The 19,140-nt window shown below is 52.1% G+C and overlaps 1 protein-coding gene and 1 long non-coding RNA gene across 2 annotated transcripts in view; one reads left to right on the forward strand and one right to left on the reverse strand.

The window, feature by feature from the left end:
* LOC133350938 (A disintegrin and metalloproteinase with thrombospondin motifs 16-like) overlaps positions 1-5,206 on the forward strand; it is a 58,552-nt gene extending 53,346 nt beyond the window's left edge. Inside the window, 1 exon segment of the mRNA XM_061565783.1 lies at positions 196-5,206. Coding sequence (XP_061421767.1) covers positions 196-326 — 131 coding nt within the window. The 3' untranslated portion in view covers positions 327-5,206.
* A 2,580-nt stretch (positions 5,207-7,786) lies between these two features.
* LOC133350939 (uncharacterized) lies at positions 7,787-18,114 on the reverse strand. The gene is made up of 3 exons (XR_009756124.1): positions 14,051-18,114; positions 12,266-12,364; positions 7,787-11,358 (listed from the first exon to the last, which is right to left on the reverse strand). It is a non-coding gene; the product is annotated as an uncharacterized LOC133350939 (long non-coding RNA).
* Between the last annotated feature and the right edge of the window lie 1,026 nt (positions 18,115-19,140).

Below are 19,140 nucleotides of genomic sequence, written 5' to 3' on the forward strand. Positions count from 1 at the left end.
CCAGCCTCAAAACGAGTACCTGGTGTCGTGTGTAGAAAACATGAGCACCGGGGAGACAAAGGCGTCCGGGCGTGGTGTTGGCCACTCCGCCTGTTCGTTTCGCCGTTGCCGGCCTTCGCGGGTGCTACTCACTGACAGCACTTGCCCCCAAAAGTCTGTCGAGGCTACACGGATCTTTTGTCTTTGTGTGTGCAGGCGAAGTACCGGTGTGCCAAGACCACTACACGTGGTGCTCGCTCGTGCCACGCCACGCCGTGTGCAGCCACCCGTTCTACGGGAAGCAGTGCTGCCAGGCCTGCACGCCGTCCAACCTCATCACCCGATGAGATGCGTCTCACACACGCGCAGTACACTCACCAACCTCATCGTCCGATGAGCCGCGTCTCACACACTCACCGACCTCATCCGATAAGCAGCGTTTTACACACAGTACACACAGACACGTGCACACGTATCGAGCACTGTAGAACCATAACAGCCACGCAAGTGGCGGCAACGTCACCGTAGCAATTGTGCCAGGTTAGGTGCACCCCGAGGCTTATCGCGTGACGTGTCAAAGGCTCACTGCTCGCAGGTGACGGGAGAGCCCCAGGGTGCCATGGGTTCCGACTGAGATGGCTGGCAGATGCTCGCCACCATGCCAACTTGGCACGCACTTGGTACACAAAGATCCCCCGTATAGCCTTAACAGACTTTTGGGTAAGTGCTGTTAGCGAGCATCTTCGAAAGTAGGACGGCACACGAGGGGGTGGGTCGCCAGCACCACGCCAGACCACCTTTGTCTCCCGAGTAGCGATGTTTACACATCGAACCAGGTACTCATTTGAGGCTAAGTCGACCTAGGCGAGGCCCGATACAAATAATCTCCACTGTCATTGAGCGGGAATCGAACTTGGGTCGCCGGGTTCGCAGCATCGCGTGCTGACCACTACACAGCCGCTCTCCACACACTCCGACACACGCAGCGTACACTCGCACGGACGTTTCAACACATTATCATCTTGACACATCACCGGAACACATCCTCACCACCTTGACACAGTTGGTCCCGTGTGGCCTCCCAAACCCCCTCAACACCTTGGGCCTTCAGCTCACAATGGGCCCTCCATGACCTCTCATGAAGGCAGGGGCCCAAATCACCACGTGAGATGTTAACTACCTCTCCTGCTATACAGGAGGCCGTGGGGTCAATCCCGACCTGACCCCTGCTGTATATAGTATTTGGAGTTTGCGCGTGGCTTATCGCAGCCAAACACTTGAAACGCGTGTCGTTGATTCTAAAATTGGGAGGGAAAAACAGGAGGGCCAGGAGAAAAAACCACGTGGCCACGGGGAGACACGGAAACTCCAAATATTAAAGCATCGTCAGGGTCGGCGTCGAACCCACAACTTGCAAACTCCCAATATACGTACAGGCATCGTCAGAGTCGGGATGGAACCCACGACTTTCTGTATAGCAGGCGAGGTGGTTAATAGCGCCCACTGCAGCGACAAGGTATGGCAAAGTCACTGCAGTGGCATGACTGGAGTGTCACTTGAAAGTCATTGGCAACTTTTCAGGGCTACTTGAGGGAGAAGCCGGGGGGGGGGGGGGGGGGCACCACAAACACCGCACAGCCTTGGTCGTTTGAAGCTACAAGAGCAGCTTGCGAGATTTGGATGTCGCATCTTAAGTTTTAAAGACGTCTTTAAAGTCCTACGCAGCTGCTGTGTTGGGGGGTGATGAGGGGGTAACGACGCAGACACCAAGAAAATAAATCAGGATAACATAGCGGAGCATGCGAAGTTTAATAAGCGTGTGCGCGCGCGTGTGTGTATATCTATAAATATGCAGACACGGTACAAATATAAGACAAATAAATCGCTTAAAAGCTCTTGTAACTGCTCTCCTTAAGAGGGCAACAATGAGCCCCCGGTGCTGGACAGGGATGTTGTAGATTCACCAATGTGAAATGTACCATAAGAATGGCTTTTGCACAGTATTTTCCTTTTTTTTAATTGTTATCAATGGTATTATTATTTACTACTACTACTACGTTTTGGTGCTCTCCAGTCAATTGTAATGGACTGATAGACGTTGCAATATTTGTGATGTTAATGCAAACGGAAGGAAACACGGCGCAAGGAAAACCCCATTGCACACACATTGACTCAACTTCCCAAAGGTCTCGCACCCAACGCGTTCGTTATTGCGTCCCGTGTATTTAATTAGCCGGGAAAAACTAGAGGACGATAATTTTAGCGCTGGGATTATTTTTAAAATGTACACAACCCTTCCCATCGATGTGGCCGGCTTTCTCGACATTCGAGTCCCGACTGGCAAGGCGGCTTGCTCGATACTCAAGTTTCGTTGACATTGGATCGTCGTAGAGTTATTGTGGCCCCGAGTTGAATAATCATTGAGGACATCATCGGTGAGCCTCATGCAGAGATCACTTACCCTGGTGCTCCAAAAGGTCGTGCCGTGCCCCATCCAGCTGCTGGGAGTTCACCTGCTGGAAGATTTAATCGTCGCACATCGCATCGTTTGCATTGATTTCACGACGGAACTTTCACGACCCTACGAAATGCGTACGGGATGGTCACGTGCGCGCGAATTGCCACGATTTGGGACGCACCGTCGCAAGCAATGCACTGTAAACTTTCTGATGAATTGTCACCGATTGGACGAAGCGTGCCATGTTCTGTGATGTGTCAAGATCGGATGAATCGTCACGTTGCCGGTGAATTGACGCAATCGTATGAAGTGTCACATTTGGTGAATTATGAAGTTTTCGCATTTCCGTTGAATTGACACAATCGTCTGAAGTATCACCTTCTCCGTGAAGTCACCATTGCGTTGGTTGTTGCGATCGGCTGAAACGTAAAAAAAAACACATTTCCGGACGATCACAATTCAATGAATCATCGTAATTCCAGGAGGGACTTACGGGGCCGCAATACGCCTGGCCGATGTTTTTTCTCATTGTTGTTACTTTTTACGATTTACCCGAAAGGATGACAATCACAGGAAATCAATACTAAAGGGAGGGTTTTTTTCCCTGTGTCGTGAAACCCGCCACCACCCGACACAGCCAATGAGCAAGGTTGAAGCACGTAAACAAAACGACACTTTAATATTTACACCGTCTAACCCAAAATGAAACGCCCCTTGATAATGGACAACATTGGCAAGACATTCACTTCCGGTGAACGACCTGCCAAAAGCGACGTCGCGTTTTGTTGGCCCGGTGACGCGTCCCAATTGTGACGTCCCGTGAGACAAGCCGCTGTATTCTCAGAGATCCCATATTGTCATTTGAAAAAAAAGTAAAAACTGAATATTTCGAAATCCTCATTTGAAAAAAATAGAACTCGTCCCCCCCCCCTCGTGTAAACCTCGAAGGACATCGTCGTACAGAAAATGTTTCCTGTACCAGACCGCCGTTATGCGAATTAACTAGTCTCACACGTGTGTAAAACGAAAAGGAAATATTAAAACATGACGGACAGCGGCTGCACAAACCTCGCAGCGGAACTCAAAATGTATAAAGTAACCAAGTCGCATTAGCAGTTAGTCGACGGATCAGCAGGTCGCGTGCGTTGGGGGGTAAAGTGTGGGCAACTTCCGTCGTCTCCTAAGATTTCTTGCCAGCATACACGAGTCGACGCACGCACCCTCTCCGGAAGGGGTGGCTCTCTAAGTCGCCCACTAGCAGAGGGCCGCTTCCTCCAGGAGGAGCGTGAGCAGGCAATTATAGAGTCGAACCTTTCCTCTGTGTATCAAAACAAAGCATGAAGCCCTCTGCGACCCAAACAGTGCGGTGCATAGAGGCGCTTCTGTGCTAAGAGCCAGCTTGTGTGTCCGGCTCGTTGTTGTGTGGCTCCTACCATCGACGGTATTCTTTTGAAACTCCCGATCTCGGCGGGCGCTTTCGCAGCCCTCTGAAGGGCCACGTGAACGCAAGGTGGTGGTGGTGGTGGTGGTGGGGAGCGGGGCGGTCAACGGCGTACAACGGAGTTTCCCAACTTGCGTGCGGGTGCTCGGGCGTGTTGATCGGTGGCGAGAGATGAAACGGATCGACGGTTTTCACCGGGGGGGTCACACAGGTCATGGCGATTCGATGACCACCTGTCACGGTCGGCTCACGACGACGCCGCGGGTTGTCGTTCGGCGTCACGGTCTCGCATCTCGGAGGGGGAACTGAATCTATTAAAGCATCTTTTTTTTTTTCCAGGTAACGGCCCACTGAGCTATGCAGCTCTTTTACAAAAGCGACCCTGGCTATCGCAAATGAGAGCGCAACGAAGTTGCCTGTCATCACGTGGACATTTACAGCAGACAAATACTCTTAAAACGTGATGATTCTAAATGCGGAGGGGAAAAACCGTAGGGAAATCCACGCGACCACGGGAAAGTGAGAGAACACGCAAACTCCAAATATGCAGCAGGCGTCAGGGTTGGGATCAAACCCACGACTTCCTGTATACCAGGCGAGGAAGTTAACATCTCGCCACCGTTGCCGGGTTGCTCCCGGAGAAGGTGCCAATGCGCGTGGAGCAAAACGTCGGACTTATTCCGATTCCTGTCGCCCTCGTCCGAAATTCCCTTCGCCAACGGCGATCGTTGGCAGAATCCGATCCTCTCCCCAACCCCCTTCTCTTTGCAGGACTTGTCAAAAGTAATCTTCGTTCAATAATTTTATGACAAAATATATTAACGATAACTTTTTTGGCAGGTGGGCAGGGTGGGGCCGGGAGAGTGAGCGGGCAAACGGTCAAAACGCTGCACCTCCAATTAGCCCGGTGGGCTACGTGCAGCGCAAAAAAAGTTTCACGTACGTACAAATCGAGCAAACGAATGTGACGCGGCCGTTTCAATTGATTTCGCAAAATGGATTCCCCGTTCGTACCAATGAGACAGCACCCCCCCTAACCCCCATCGCCCCCCCCCCCCCGCCGCCGCCCCCCACAAAGGGAACATTCTTCGGGAGGTCCTTACGGAGAAAACAAGTGTCGATTTCGTCAAATGATTCTCGTGCGCACACTCACACTCACTCTCCGTCTCTCGCGCGTGTGCGTGCGATCCTCACGCCTTGTACATTGTGTACAGACCGTCGGGCTCACCCTTCGGGTGAATCGTGCAGGCCCTGTCATGTATTTACATTTATCCACTTGTCTCTTCACTCTTTTGTAATAATAAATAAAAACTACACAATTTACGTCACCAACGTGAGCGCCGGAGCCGAGTCCTACTCTGCTCGCGCGCCGATGCGTCTTATGAATTGACGCGTATTTTGTTTCGTTTGTGTATGTGTGCGTTAGCATGCTTTCGCACCGCCGTGCGTAGCACACTGCGCTGATCGGAGGTGCGCACCGGGCAGGGGGGGGAGTGGACACAGCAAACTAAACACACGCGGGAAAAAATCAAACGCACACGTGCGTCGTCGCTACAACGTCAAGCGCCCATGACCAGATCAGCCGCCAACGCGCCCGGCCGTGCCACGCGCACTCAGACGGAGGCTAAGTAGAGGGGGGGGGGAATCCTGCCCGAATGACGACGCTGATGATTGACACTAGGTAGCCGTCTTGCATGGGTGACCGCCTGGGACTAAAAGTCGGCCCAGGCAATCGTAAACATTCCGGCCCAAATTTGGGCTATGGGCAATTATTTATTTTTGAAATGGGTTGTGTGACAAATTGTGGACAACAAAACGCCTCTTAACGAGAACCCTGTTAACGATTAATCGCTTAACGACAGGCCTCCACAGAGCCCAATTTGTAGTGTATAGTAGTGTAGTGTATAGTGTAGTGTATAGTGTAGTTTATAATGTAGTGTATAGTAGTGTAGTGTAGTTTATAGTAGCGGAGTGTATAGTGTAGTGTATAATGTAGTGTATAGTAGTGTAGTGTATAGTGGAGTGTATAGTAGTGTAGTGTGTAGTGTATAGTAGTGTAGTGTATAGTAGTGTAGTGTATAGTAGGGGGGTCTCAGGGCCCAGTGTGTTCGCTTACCGACCATTCCCCTGTCAACGACGGGCTGTTGTAGTGACAGTAAATCTCAAATATTGCACAACTGGTCGTCACAGGCTAATGACAACCGAGACCTCAACATGGATACCTCGTCGCAGACTCAGACCCCCCTGCTGGGATCACGCTGCTGCTGCTGTCATCATCCCAGAGTCTCACCCAGGTCTGGAAGAAGGCTGCCGCTACCGCTGCTGCTGCTGCCATCGGCCAACGGAGTGGAACACTGCGGGCCCCTCCAGATGAACTCCTCGTTCGAGAATAAAACGTCGTTGGCACCTCCTCCTGGCTTCGACATTCCTCGTCCTCGAAGACACTGCTGGTGTGACCATCAACTGCACAATCAGGACATGGTCAGCAGGACGATGCGCGCATCTCCTTTGTAAAAGACAGTTGTGGCCACACAACCCATACTATGGACTGTATAGCAAACCCAGAGACACACAGATACCCAAGGAGGCCCATAGAGATACGCAGAGGTACACAGTAGACAAACCACATGAGAGCAATTGTGTCCATGCAATACAACTCAATGGTTTAGACGGACGCACTGCGATCGATCACATAAGCCGAGCCTCCTGCCTCGCTCTCGCTGTGTAACAAAAAATGTATCTTCCTAATTAATCGTTAAAATGCCACATCAACTGCAAATTAAATGGGAATAATTACATGAACCGCAGCGAAGAGAAACACGAACCCAAAAAAAGAAAAACCTTTAAATCCTATCACAGAAAGTGTTCTCCCTTCTCTCCTTCTCACCTCCCGCTGCTCCCAATGACTCAAACTCTCAGCAGGGATTAAATTCATCGCAAGAGGACGAATTCACTCACGGGTATAGATTGAGATTACCCGTCAAGAAAACATTGCACGGCTTCACAATCTCTCCTCTCTCTTGACTCGCCTCACCCCTCCTCCTATCATCTCACTCTTCATCATCATCCACAGAGCGAGACTATTACTTGCCCCCCATCGTAAAGTATGGTTTGGGGTGCAGTAGTGGCGAGATGTTAACTCCCTCGCCTGGTGTACAGGAGGTCGTGGGTTCGATCCTGATCCCGACGCCTGCCGCTGTATATTTGGAGTTCGCGTGTCTCTCTCTCTGTGATCGCGTGGATTTTTCTCCGGGTCCTCCGGTTTTTCCCTCCACATTTAGAAACAACGTGTGTTTAGAGTATTTGGCTGCAATACATTTCCACGTGATAAGCCAATTCGTTGAGCTATCATTTGTGACCAGGTCGCTTGTGACAAAGAGCAATATAGCTCAGTGGCCCTTAACGTGGTAAAATAAAAATGCACAAGACCCCCCCCCCCCCCCACCACCTTTAGTGCAGATGGAGTGAAGGAGGGCTTAGCCGCAAAGAAGATGACCAAGGCGTTGTTGCTGCCAACGACTTGTTGATGGAATGGGCGCACAAATGGGGCGGAAGCCATCATGTGCTTGGTACGCCGTGGCACAGCTGTCACATCTGGGGTGGAGTGGCCCGTTCCTAGCTCTCTGCTCACCCCCTCATTCATCCAGTCACTCACTCACTCACCAACCCACCACTCACTCACTCACCCACCCAATCACTCACTCACTCACCCACCCACCAACCCACCCACCAGTCACTCACCCACCCAATCACTCACTCACCCACCCACCCACTCATCCACAGCACCCTCTCACTCACCCAGCCACCCATTCACCAATTAAACAGATATAATTCAGAGGGAAGTAGCAATCTGGGTGACTGACGATGTGGCACTCACCAATTCACTCCACTGACTCGCCCACCCACCCACACATTCACTCACCCACCCACGCACTCGCTCACCCACCCACGCACTCGCCCACCCACCCACGCACTCACCCACCCACCCACACATTCACTCACCCACGCACTCGCTCACCCACCCACGCACTCGCTCACCCACCCACGCACTCACTCACTGACCCACACACTCGGCAAGCATGATTCAAAGAAAGAAAAAAAATCGCAAAAGGGATAATTATCTACCCGAAAGATTCTCTCTCCTTGTCTCTGTCTCCTCCCTCCACACACCCCTCTTCTCATCTCTATTTTCATCTCATCTCTCGCTCGCTCTCCCTTTCCTCTCTCACGCTCGTGGGCCCTCTCTCCGACGTGACGGCACGCCACGGCTGCCTGCTCCGCCGCCCGCTCTGCCCGCCACCTGCTGTGGCCTCCCGGTGATTTCAATTTAAAACTGAGATGCCACTTGCAGCCCAGTTGCACTTTCGCAATATGTAACACCACCACCACCACTACTACTACATTCTTTCACTTCTTCAGATGCACACTTTAAATTGGCGCGAGTGCGTGTGTGCGCGCGTGTGTGCGCGTGTGGTGCTTGCAATCAGCACTTGCCCCAACAGTCTGTTCAGGCTATACGGGGGGGGGATGTTTGTAAGTGTGTGTGTATTGTGCATGCAGCGGTAAGCGCATTACGCTACGATCGTGCCTACGAAAACCAGTTCGATTCCCGCTCACGGCCACCGACACCAGTGAAGATTATCTGAACCGATTCTGGGCCTCTCCTAGGTCGAATTAGGCTCCAATGAGTATGTATGTTCAACTTGTATTGCACCACACGCGGCCAGCCGTGCACATCGGAGGTACAAGTACCTGGTGCAATGTGAAAACATTGCTACTGTGGAGACAATAACCCCCCACCAATATAGCCTCAACAGACTGTAGGAGCAAGTGCTGTTGGCGAGTAACACCTACGGAGGCTGGCACGACACATGAGGTGCGTGGGTCGCCGCTACCACGCCCGGCCGTCTGCTCACTACACACCGCACCGGCTACTCATTTGAGGCCGAGTCGACCTAGGCGAAGGCCCATGACCAGTTCAGATAATCGTCACCCGTGTTAGCGGGCCGAGAGCGGCGATCTAACTCGGGTCACCGGGTTCATAGCGCAAGCGAGCCGACCGCTGCACGATCGGCGGTCCCCTCGCGTACACGCAAGACACGGGGACACGCAGACACTCGTATCACCAGTACGCGCAGACACGCACACACACACGCATCACCAGTACGCGCAGACACGCACACACACACGCATCACCAGTACGCGCAGACATGCACACACACACGCATCACCAGTACGCGCAGACACGCACACACTCGCATCACCAGTACGCGCAGACACGCACACACACGCATCACCAGTACGCGCAGACACGCACACACTCGCATCACCAGTACGCGCAGACACGCACACACTCGCATCACCAGTACGCGCAGACACACACACACACTCGCATCAACAGTACGTGCAGACACGCACACACACGCATCACCAGTACGTGCACACACGCACACACACGCACCACCAGTACGTGCACACACGCACACACACGCACCACCAGTACGTGCACACACACACACACACGCTCGCATCACCAGCACGAACATGTGAAGCCTAGCTCCGTGTCCAGGGTGACACTTCGAGAATTAAAGCGATATTGCTCGGCAGAGGAGGGGCCCTGCTTTGTAATTAGCAGCTGTTGGCAGCGCCTCTCAAGACAGAAACGGTCTCGAAGGGTGGGGGGGGCATAGGGAGCGGGGGGAGGGGGTCGCCCCCACAGACCACCGCACCCCCGCACCATGTGCCACTCTTCACGTCGCTCCGGGCAGGACGATAGACTTTCCTAGACCCCCTGCGGCAGACTGCCGCACACTCCCCCCCGTCCCCCACTACGCGAGGTCTGACAAATGAAAGTGAATGGAGATGTTAGCGACTTCGCCTGGTATGCAGGAGGCCGTATATTTGGAGTTTGCATGTCTCTCTATCTCCCCGTGGTCGCGTGGATTTTTCTCCGGGTCCTCCGGGTTTTCCCTCCACATTTAGAATCGATATCACGCGCTTAGAGTGTTTGGCTGTTGCTATAAATTGCCACACGCTAAGCCACTTCGTTGAGCTATCATCTGTGGCAAGGTCGCTTCTGAAAAGAGCTCAGTGGACCTTTCCTTGTAAAATAAAATAAAATGTTGAATAGGCTAGTGAATCGGAAGAGCACACTAGGGTTATACATTGTCTTAGATGGGCAGATGGGCATACAGGGCAGTCCAATGCACTTGGCAGATGTTCAGACCAACGCACAGACACATACAGACAGAACAACACATGCGGACAGACCAATACACATGGAGAGACAGGCAGACACACAACACACACAGATACATGTGTTGAATACCACACGTACATATAGATGTATATCTTCAGAGTATTTGGCTGCTTTACATTTCCACGTGATAAGCCACTTCGCTGAGCTCTCATTTGAGGCCAGCAACAATCAGCACTATCGTCACAGTCGTGACAGATGAAGAGTGTCTTTTTTTATCTCGGGCAACGTTATTGTTATTATTGTTGTTATAATGAGCTTGGGGGAAAGGATAAGCTGATGGGAGGAAGGAATTGCAAAGTGGAGCATTGGTGCGAGAGGAGTAGCGGAGAGAAAAGTGAAGTGAGCTGCATTGTGGTGAGTGGGTGGGTGAGAGGGTGAGTGGGGTGGGGAGTGGAAGTGAAGCGGTTAGCGCGCTGCGCTACAATCCCGCTGATCCGGATTGTTTTCCTGCTCACGGCCAACACCAGTGACTATTATCTGAACGGGTCCTGGGCCTCCCCTAGGTTGACTCAGCCTCAAACGAGTACCTGGTACGGTGTGCAAACATCGGACATGCAGGAGACAAAGACGGCCAGGCGTGGTGTTGGCCATCCACCCCCTATAATAGTGTGCTGTGCCGGCCTTCATAGGTGCTACTCGCTAACAGCACTTGCCTCAACAGTCTGTTAAGGCTACACGGGGGATCATTGTGGGCTGGTGAGTGAGTGGGCTTGTGAGTTGGTGAGTGGGTTGGGCGATTGAATCGCTGATTGAACGGGTGAGTGTGTTGTTTTTGCCCTTGGAACACAGCACAGATGACGAGTCAGTGTCTGGTCGACCCGGGTCCTCGACACACGCATGATGCAGGAGGAGGAACCTGACGAGAATAGATCACGGGACACGGCAACCGTGGCGGGTAGTAGCGATAGCAGAGTGACGAGGAGGTGACTGACCGCCAGCGGGGGGGGCGAGCGAGCGGCTGCCGTGAATCGGCGGGCACCGATTCATTAGCAACAAAAACTATAAATACCAGTTTTCACGTGCACGATTCTGCACGCGAGCATCGAGTGTGAATGGTGAATCATCGGGACCCGGTTGGCTGCCCCCGCTGTGGTTCTAATTAGCTGCAGCGGCGTGCGCATCTCACAAGCATCCTCCTCCTCGCCCGCCAACGACGCTCTCAGCTCCGCTCTGCGAGCACGCCGTGTTCACGCTGCCGGCGCTGTCGGGGTAGAGAGTCGTCTACGGACAAAACAAGAGACACGAGCGACGTGAGGGAGACGAGAAACACGAGAGACAACAGCGAGACGAGGGACACGAGCTACACGACGAGGCGCGACGACTCATGCTGTTCCAACTCCCGATGCACCGCACAATCATTATCATGCTCGTCATCTCCCGTCGTTAAGCGTCGTCGCTGTTGTCATCAGCGGCTTCATCAGTCATCGTCGTCATCAGCAGCACTGTCCCTACGGTCGTCATCGTCATCGCAATCATCGTTGTAATTAACATCGAAGTGAAGTTACTATACTCAAACTAAAGTATTTTTTTTATTTTAACCAGGTAAGGCCCACTAACCGACACATTTTTTTCACAGACACACACATACACATACAGACACAAACATACACACACGTACAGAGAGACACACATACATACGTACACATACACACGCATATGTAGTGTCATGGAATAAGTAATGTAGCAGGATAGCGCTGGCTTCTAGCGGGGAAGGGGATCTGCGGCTTACGGCAGCCGTGACGTCAGCAGGCCACGTGATAGACTAGGGGGGGGGTCTAGGGGAAAGGTCACGGAAGGGGCACACCAAGAACCCGCTGGTAGGTTCTAGAAAGGGGACGTGGCCGGGGGCGGAGCCAGGCCACGCTGATAGTCTATAAGAGGGGCCCCTGTAGGGGACCTCGGGGCTGTCGACGTGGAGTGTCGACACATTGCCTTGCGATACGGTTGTTGGCTGTATCGGTCAGCGCCATCGGTGTTAGACAGCTTGTGTTGTGTGTAGGCTCGGGTGTGTGTAGCCTAGGCGACTGTAGGGTGTGTGAAGAGAGATTGTGTGTATAATAAAAGTGCCTCCAAGAATGACTGCCTCCGAGTTGAACCACTACAGAAATACATACATATAGAGACTCACCGATGAGGAATTGCAATCAGGCTTCGCCAGCGCAAAGTGACCAGGCAACTTCATCTGAGGGCGGCAGTCTCTTCACAGGGTTGAATCAGCCTGTCACAGCTGAAGACGTAAACAGAGAAAGAGCCCCAGGTTAACCGTAAACAGATTATTTGGTGACGCTGCTGCTACTGCTTCGTTGGAGTGGTGCACAAAGACATTCATCAACCACACTGTGGCCTTAAAATAGTACGAAACAAAATATATTCTGGACACTCGGATGAAGAGAGGGGCAGAGCTGTCAACTGATCACCACCTGGTGGTAAGATGGATCCGACACTTGGGGCACCGACCAGATGGACGTGGAAGGCCCAAACGAAGTGCAGGTTTTCGGGAAACGCCTGGTGGAAGACCCAATGCAGACATATTTCAACTTCCACCTCCGGAAAAAACTTCTCCTGCACTCCAGGGGAGGTCGTGGACATTGCGTTTGAGTGGACAATGTTCAGGATCTCGATTGTGGAAACAGCTGTGAAAAGCTGGAGCCTGAAGGCAGTTGGTGCCTGTCATGGAGGCAACCCTAGGACCCGCTGGTGGACATCAGTGGTTAGGGAAGGTGTCAAGTTGAAGGAGGATTTCCGAGCTATGCTAGGAAAAAGGTCTCCCAACTCGATTGAGAGGTACCGGCTTGCCAAGAGGGCGGCAGCTGCAGCTGAAGCGGAAGCCCCGTCGGAGGTGTTTGGAGGCCATGGAGAGGGACTACCGGGCACCCTCAAAGATGTTCTGGCAAATATTCCGACGACTTAGGAGGGGGTCGAGGACATGGCGGAGGCGTAACATTGACCTTAACTAAGGAGATAGTCGAGAGGGGGAAGGGAACACTTTGAGGAGCTCCTCAACCCGGTGGACATGCCCTCCTCTCAGGAGGCAGCCCTGGAAAAATCTGCGGCGATCGAGGGCCTTCATAGTGGCAAAGCTGCCAGAGTAGACGAGATTCGCCAAGTTGTTGCAAGTGCTGGACAGTGTAGGAGTGTCGTGGTGAACACGCCTCTTCAATGTTGCATGGAAGGCCGGTGCAGTACCTCTGGATTGGCAAAATGGGGTCGTGGTTCCCATTAAAAAAAATGGGACCAGGATATCAAGCCACATTGGAGGTTTGGAGAGTCATACAGTACAGGGGCATGGAGGTGGCGTCGCTGCTTTTTGCAGGCAACGTTGTCCTCTTTACCTCGTCAGTCTGTGACCTCCAACGTGCACTTGAACAGTTTAATGCCGAGTATTAAGTGGCTGAGATGAGGATCGACACCTCCAAATATGAGGTCACGGTTCACTCCTGGGAGATGGTGGATTGTTCTCTCCAGTTGAGGGGGCACAGCTGCCCTTAGTGGAAGAGTTTAAGTACGTCGGAGTCTCTTTCGCAAGTGATGGTAAGTGAGATCAGGAGATCGGCCGGTGGATCGGTGCGGTGTCCGCAGTGATGCGGGCGCTGTGCCGTCCCGTGGTAGTGAAGCGGGAGCCGAGTTCTCGACCAAAGCGCGCGGTTTACAGGTCGATCTACGTTCCCACCCTCACCTATGGTCATGATCTTTGGGTAATGACCGAAAGGATGAGATACTGGGTAGAGGGGGCTGAAATGAAGTTTCTACGCAGGGTTGCCGGGCCCTCACTCTCCGTGATCGGGCAAGGAGCTCGGTAATCCGGGAGAGCCTCAGAGTCGAGCCGCTGCTCCTCCGGATCGAGAAGAGCCAGTTGAGGTGGTTCGGTCACCCAGTAAGGATGCCCCCCGGAAGACTCCCCCTGGAACTCTACCGGGCAGCGCGTCCCATTGGGCGAAGATCTCGGGGCAGGTCCAGGACACGCTGGCGGGACGATGTCGCTCGGCTGGCCTGGGAACGCTCGGGATTTCTCCAGGAAGAGCTGGAGTCTGTCGCCAGGGAAAGGGAGGTCTGGACCGCCCTACTCAACATGCTGCCGCCGCGACCCTCACCAGGACAAGCAGACTGAGAAAGGAACAAAACGAAATATTAAGATTCGATAACTATTCATATAACATCGGAAAAAAATGTTCGTGAGAAAAAAAATCTAATGCAATTCTCATCAGGCGCCATGGTGTGTATTATTTGTGCCTTCCCCAACCCTCATTGTCCACTCCATCTCTCCGGCATCTATATATATAGCACTCTGAAAAAGGGACATTGCCCAAAACGTCGCTACTCATCAAATAAGACATTGCCTTAACAGGGGTCCCGATGAGACGTTTCGAATAACATTTTTGTTCATATAACGGCATGCATGCATTGTTTTTTTTATTTTCCCCTACACCGCCAAGGACGAGCGTCGCCCTTGCAGACGAACATTCACGAAGGACGGTCGAATCACACCGCTAATTGCGCTGCGCAGCACGGGGGCGGTGGTGGCCCCAAACGACTCCCCGTCGCTCGTTTGGCTTCGTTTATTCGTTGCAACGTTCCTGTCCCCTGCACACCGAGATGGTCTCCAGGCACCGCGCGTCATGATGAGCCGAGCGCGTGGGAAGCCACCGCACAAAGGCCCCACCACCCCAACACAGTATAGCTTCATCAGGCTGTTGAGGGAAGTGATGTTAGCGAGTAGCGGTAGTCAAACAGCGCCTATAAACTAATGAAACATCTATTTATTTTTTTCTAACCAGGGGTAAGGTCCACTGAGTAGCTCTTTTTCAGATGTGACCTGGCTATCACAAATGATAGCTCAACGAAGTGGCTTATATGTCGTGTGGAAAATTTATAGCAGCCAAATACTTTGAATGCACGTTGCTTCTAAATGTGGATGGAAAACCCGGAGAACCCGGAGAAAAATCCACGTGGTAAACATGCAAACTCCAAATATAAAGGCTTCAGGGTCCTGATAAAACCCTGTATACCAGGGGAGGAAGTTAACATCTCACCAGCGGTGACGCCATACATTGCCCCATCAGCAGGGGCAGCCTTGCATAAGCCATCCGCTCGGTGAACTGCAAGATGTAATGGGCTAGGAGTCCCTGTATCGGAATAGTCTTGGATAGAGATGGAACTTGTAAGCTGAAGAAGACATCCCTCCCGGATTATGGATAGAGAAAAAAAACATTGTGAAGAGCATCAAAAACAATTTCAATTAATCAGCCGCTTAACTCCAGCACTTAAAATATTGTAAATCCCAATCGCGCCCAGGGCACTCAACAGGTTTACGTGTAATTGGGATGATTTATCGCTGGCAAAATGCAACGGACGGCACCCGTCAAACTTCATACTCCTCTGGCATCTCTCAACGACGCTTCTTCCTCCGCCTTGTGCGCGCGCACCGCGCATTTGCGCTAATTGCGAGTCGCTTCCGTACGCGGTGGCCCAACACACCAACGCGTCCCTTGATGGGTCTCGGCAGCGGTTAATCACGCGTGCTAATTCAGTATGCGCGAGGAGCACGTCTTCCATTTAAGCTCCCTTTTGAGGGTCCATTTGCTTCGGAATTGAAGCTCAGAATTGTTTCTTAACGAGTGTTATCGGTGAACAAGAATCGCGCAACACTGATTGTGTTGACATGACGGGGTTCTTCTTCCGTTGTACGGATGACAGGCCACGGCTAACATCAGTGGCTAATACAGGGGTCGGCAACCTGTAGATCGAGTCGCACGCGGCTCTTCATGGACCGATTGGAGACGTAATGCCACTGATATTTTGGTTGCTTGACCCCTGAGTGAGTGGTATCCGAACCGGTCATCCCTTCTCCATCCGTCTAAACCAGACGAGGGTGGCCACCCTGTTTTGATAAGTCTCCACAACGCCGTCAATTATTATTTTGTTAGGAATCGTGTAGGACTCGGTAGGACCCGCATCTAACAGAGAGGGCCCTTGCCTATAAATGCGTGGAGGTTCGCCTGCGTTGGATTAAGGCTGACGGAAAGATGCAGAATGTTGAACCCGGTAGTTTCCTCGCATTAAATCCATTCCTCTGATAAAAAAAAAAACATCTAATCCCGAAGTCGCCGTGTTGCTGATGGGATTTGTAAAAAAACAAAAAATACCATTATGTTTTAGGGACAGCTTTGGCAAGCAGACGTATTGTCTGCTTACTTATTTTCGGCACTTCACATCCTGGTTGTTTTCATTTATTTGTTGTAAACGATAAACACATTTCAACTCATAACAGCGGTGTTGGCTCATTCTCTGAGAGGAAAACTCGAGAGGAGCGAGGAGGAACCACAGGCAAGCGGCAACGCAACAGCAGCCAAGACGGTGAGCCGGCGCGAAATGCCACCCCAAGCTCTGCAACCTTATATATATTAAGGCATTATCAGCTAATTAGCGAGCGTTTATACACGTCGGAGTACATCGGACCAACCGGAGAAATCCCACGTGCGAGGGGACAACGCTCTATCCCATACAGGTGGCGTCGGCATGTCTTCGTATCGGTCGTATCGCTGTATCCTGGTTGAGCCAGGGTACGGCGACCTCCTAAACGCCCACCCACGGAAAGAAGGAAATTTCACAGCATTCGTGCGGCGGTCCAGGAACCTTCACTGCTGCCTCTGCAACAGTACGAGACTAAAACTACGAACTATTTTTAATTTTACCAGGTAAGCCCCAGTGAGCCATCTCGCTCTTTTTCAGAAATGACCTGGCCACAGATGACAGCTCAACAAATGGCTTTTCACGCAGAAATATATAGCAGCCAAATACGCACATTGATTCTAAATGTGGAGGGAAAAAGCGGAGGACCTGTAGAAAAATCCATGAGACCAGAGGGAGAGAGACATGCAAACTCCAAATATACAAGCGTCGTCAGGGTTAAGATTGAACCCACGACCTCCTGCATACCAGACGAGGGGTAGTAGTTAACATCTCGCCACTGTGGCACCCCACCGAGAATTGGACATACACAGTTGAGTAGCCACCGCGACCGCCACCCGCCTAGATGCAAATAGAATTTGAAATCAGAGGAAGTTGTACACGCCAAGGCCGATTCGACAAGCCCCTCGTTTCGGGTGTGGAGGCACGCTCGCCTATTTTTAATATCTCCGGAGTCATCGCGTTCGCGCTTGGTGGGCGTCTGACAGCTGGGCGTGTGGCGCTCGCAGAGCAGGCAACGATGCGCCGATGAGTAAAACAATATAAACATATATATTGTATCGTTAACATTATTATTGAAGTCGCCGGCGAAGTAGTTTCGCGATAGTGGACGGACGTTCCAGACACTTGCGAGATGTGGGCAATCGTGAGGATAATCAAATAAGTGGATTTGGACACAGCAAAGGTAACGGTGCAGCTCTGCAATATCAAACTTGCGTCACTGCTGGTAGAAAGGGGCATTGACCGGAGGGAGCGCCGGAGATCCCCCGTCCGCTCTCACCTCCTCTGCAAGGGGTTTGGCCTACTCTTCCACACTGGCCAGATGTATTTAAGTCAACGGGAGTACCCACACTTTATCCCACCACACGTGGAGGGGGATTATAAAAAGCCTGCCTCATTCAACCCGCTAACCATTCAATCACTGTGAAAGAGCTTTATAGCTCATAGGATTTCTCCAGTATAAATATTCTGGACACAGCACGTCAAGCAATTAGAGGACTGTAATTCAGAATGAAATAATTAGTCTGCGCCTGCCGATTAAACCCTTTGCGATAGCTCGGGGGAGGGCGCTTTCAAAGGGCGTTAAACTGTTCAGTGTCACAAAACAGACGGAAGCTCCCGTCAGTTCGGAATACAAACGCTGCCAGAGAATCGGCAACTGGGCAGCTCTCCCCAGCGCACCCGGAGAGGGGTTTGCGCACCACGTGCCGCTCGTCCCGATGTTGCGCGCCCGCGGTCGCGGGTTTCCGTTGATGAATGCGGCCGCCGACGCTGTGCCGGCAACCTGGAGCCCAAAATGTTCGGCCGTCGTGCCACAACGACCACGCACGCCGGTGGTGCAGGCGGGAGGAGAGAGGGGGGGGGGGGGGGGGATGACCTTAAAAGAACCACACACACACGCCAGAGGAGACGACGGCAGTCGCGGTGGCGAAAGAAACCCGACGCACTTGGGGCGAGCCGCGCGGACAGCCCGGGGGGAGGAGATCCCAGACAAACGGGGGCAGCGAATAATAAAGAGCGACCACCCACACAGATTGGAAAGTTAGATTTTTATTTTTTCTACTGCCAATTCGCTGGGGTCTGTTTGGCCGACGTTGGGTGTGGGGGGGTTTGGCGGTAAGCGCTGCCACGTATTGAAACCAGAGCACCTTTTAAAGATTATACCAAGGTAGACTGACGTTTCTGGGCAGTGGGCCTTGTTCAGAGCAGACAGAGACGGACGGCGTAGAGATCGGCAGACCCGCAGCTGAATGAGGCGTTCATCATCTTCTTCTTCTCAATGCTCTTCTGCTCAATGTCGACTCAGCGTCAGGTGGTTCAGTGGCAGAGCGAGCGAGCGGCATAGGAATCGCAAGGTTGAAGGTTCACATGCTGGTCGGGGGGTTGACTCAAACCATCATATCCCTCGGGGGTCTTTTAAAACGGGCACCACGTTGTGGGGATATTCAACAGCAGTTTCCATTTGGAGAAACTCGCCCCGCCCCCAACGAGGCTATTGCAATGCTTTAGCCAGATGAGCACCGATGCCGCAATGCTCATCTAAGGAAGACTCACGGAGTATCAATGTCTACTATCCACCGGTACTCATTAGAATGAGATTTTTTTTCATCACGACAGCGTCCCTTCAGAAATCTTGCTGGTTCACCTGTAACGCATCGAGTTAATATCGATGATGATTCAGTTTCTTCTGTACCGCGATGGTTTTTGACCTCGTATTCACTTGGGTTGTTTTGGCTCCAACTTCTATTTTCCGCAGCGTTGTTCCGTTTTTTGGACTCTTGCTTCTGTCTTTGTGCGAGCCAGGTCACAGCTAAG

This window comes from Lethenteron reissneri, chromosome 35 (assembly GCF_015708825.2).
Source record: "Lethenteron reissneri isolate LAM-NWPU_2019-01 chromosome 35, ASM1570882v1, whole genome shotgun sequence".
In the NCBI taxonomy this organism is placed as follows: Eukaryota; Metazoa; Chordata; class Hyperoartia; order Petromyzontiformes; family Petromyzontidae; genus Lethenteron; species Lethenteron reissneri.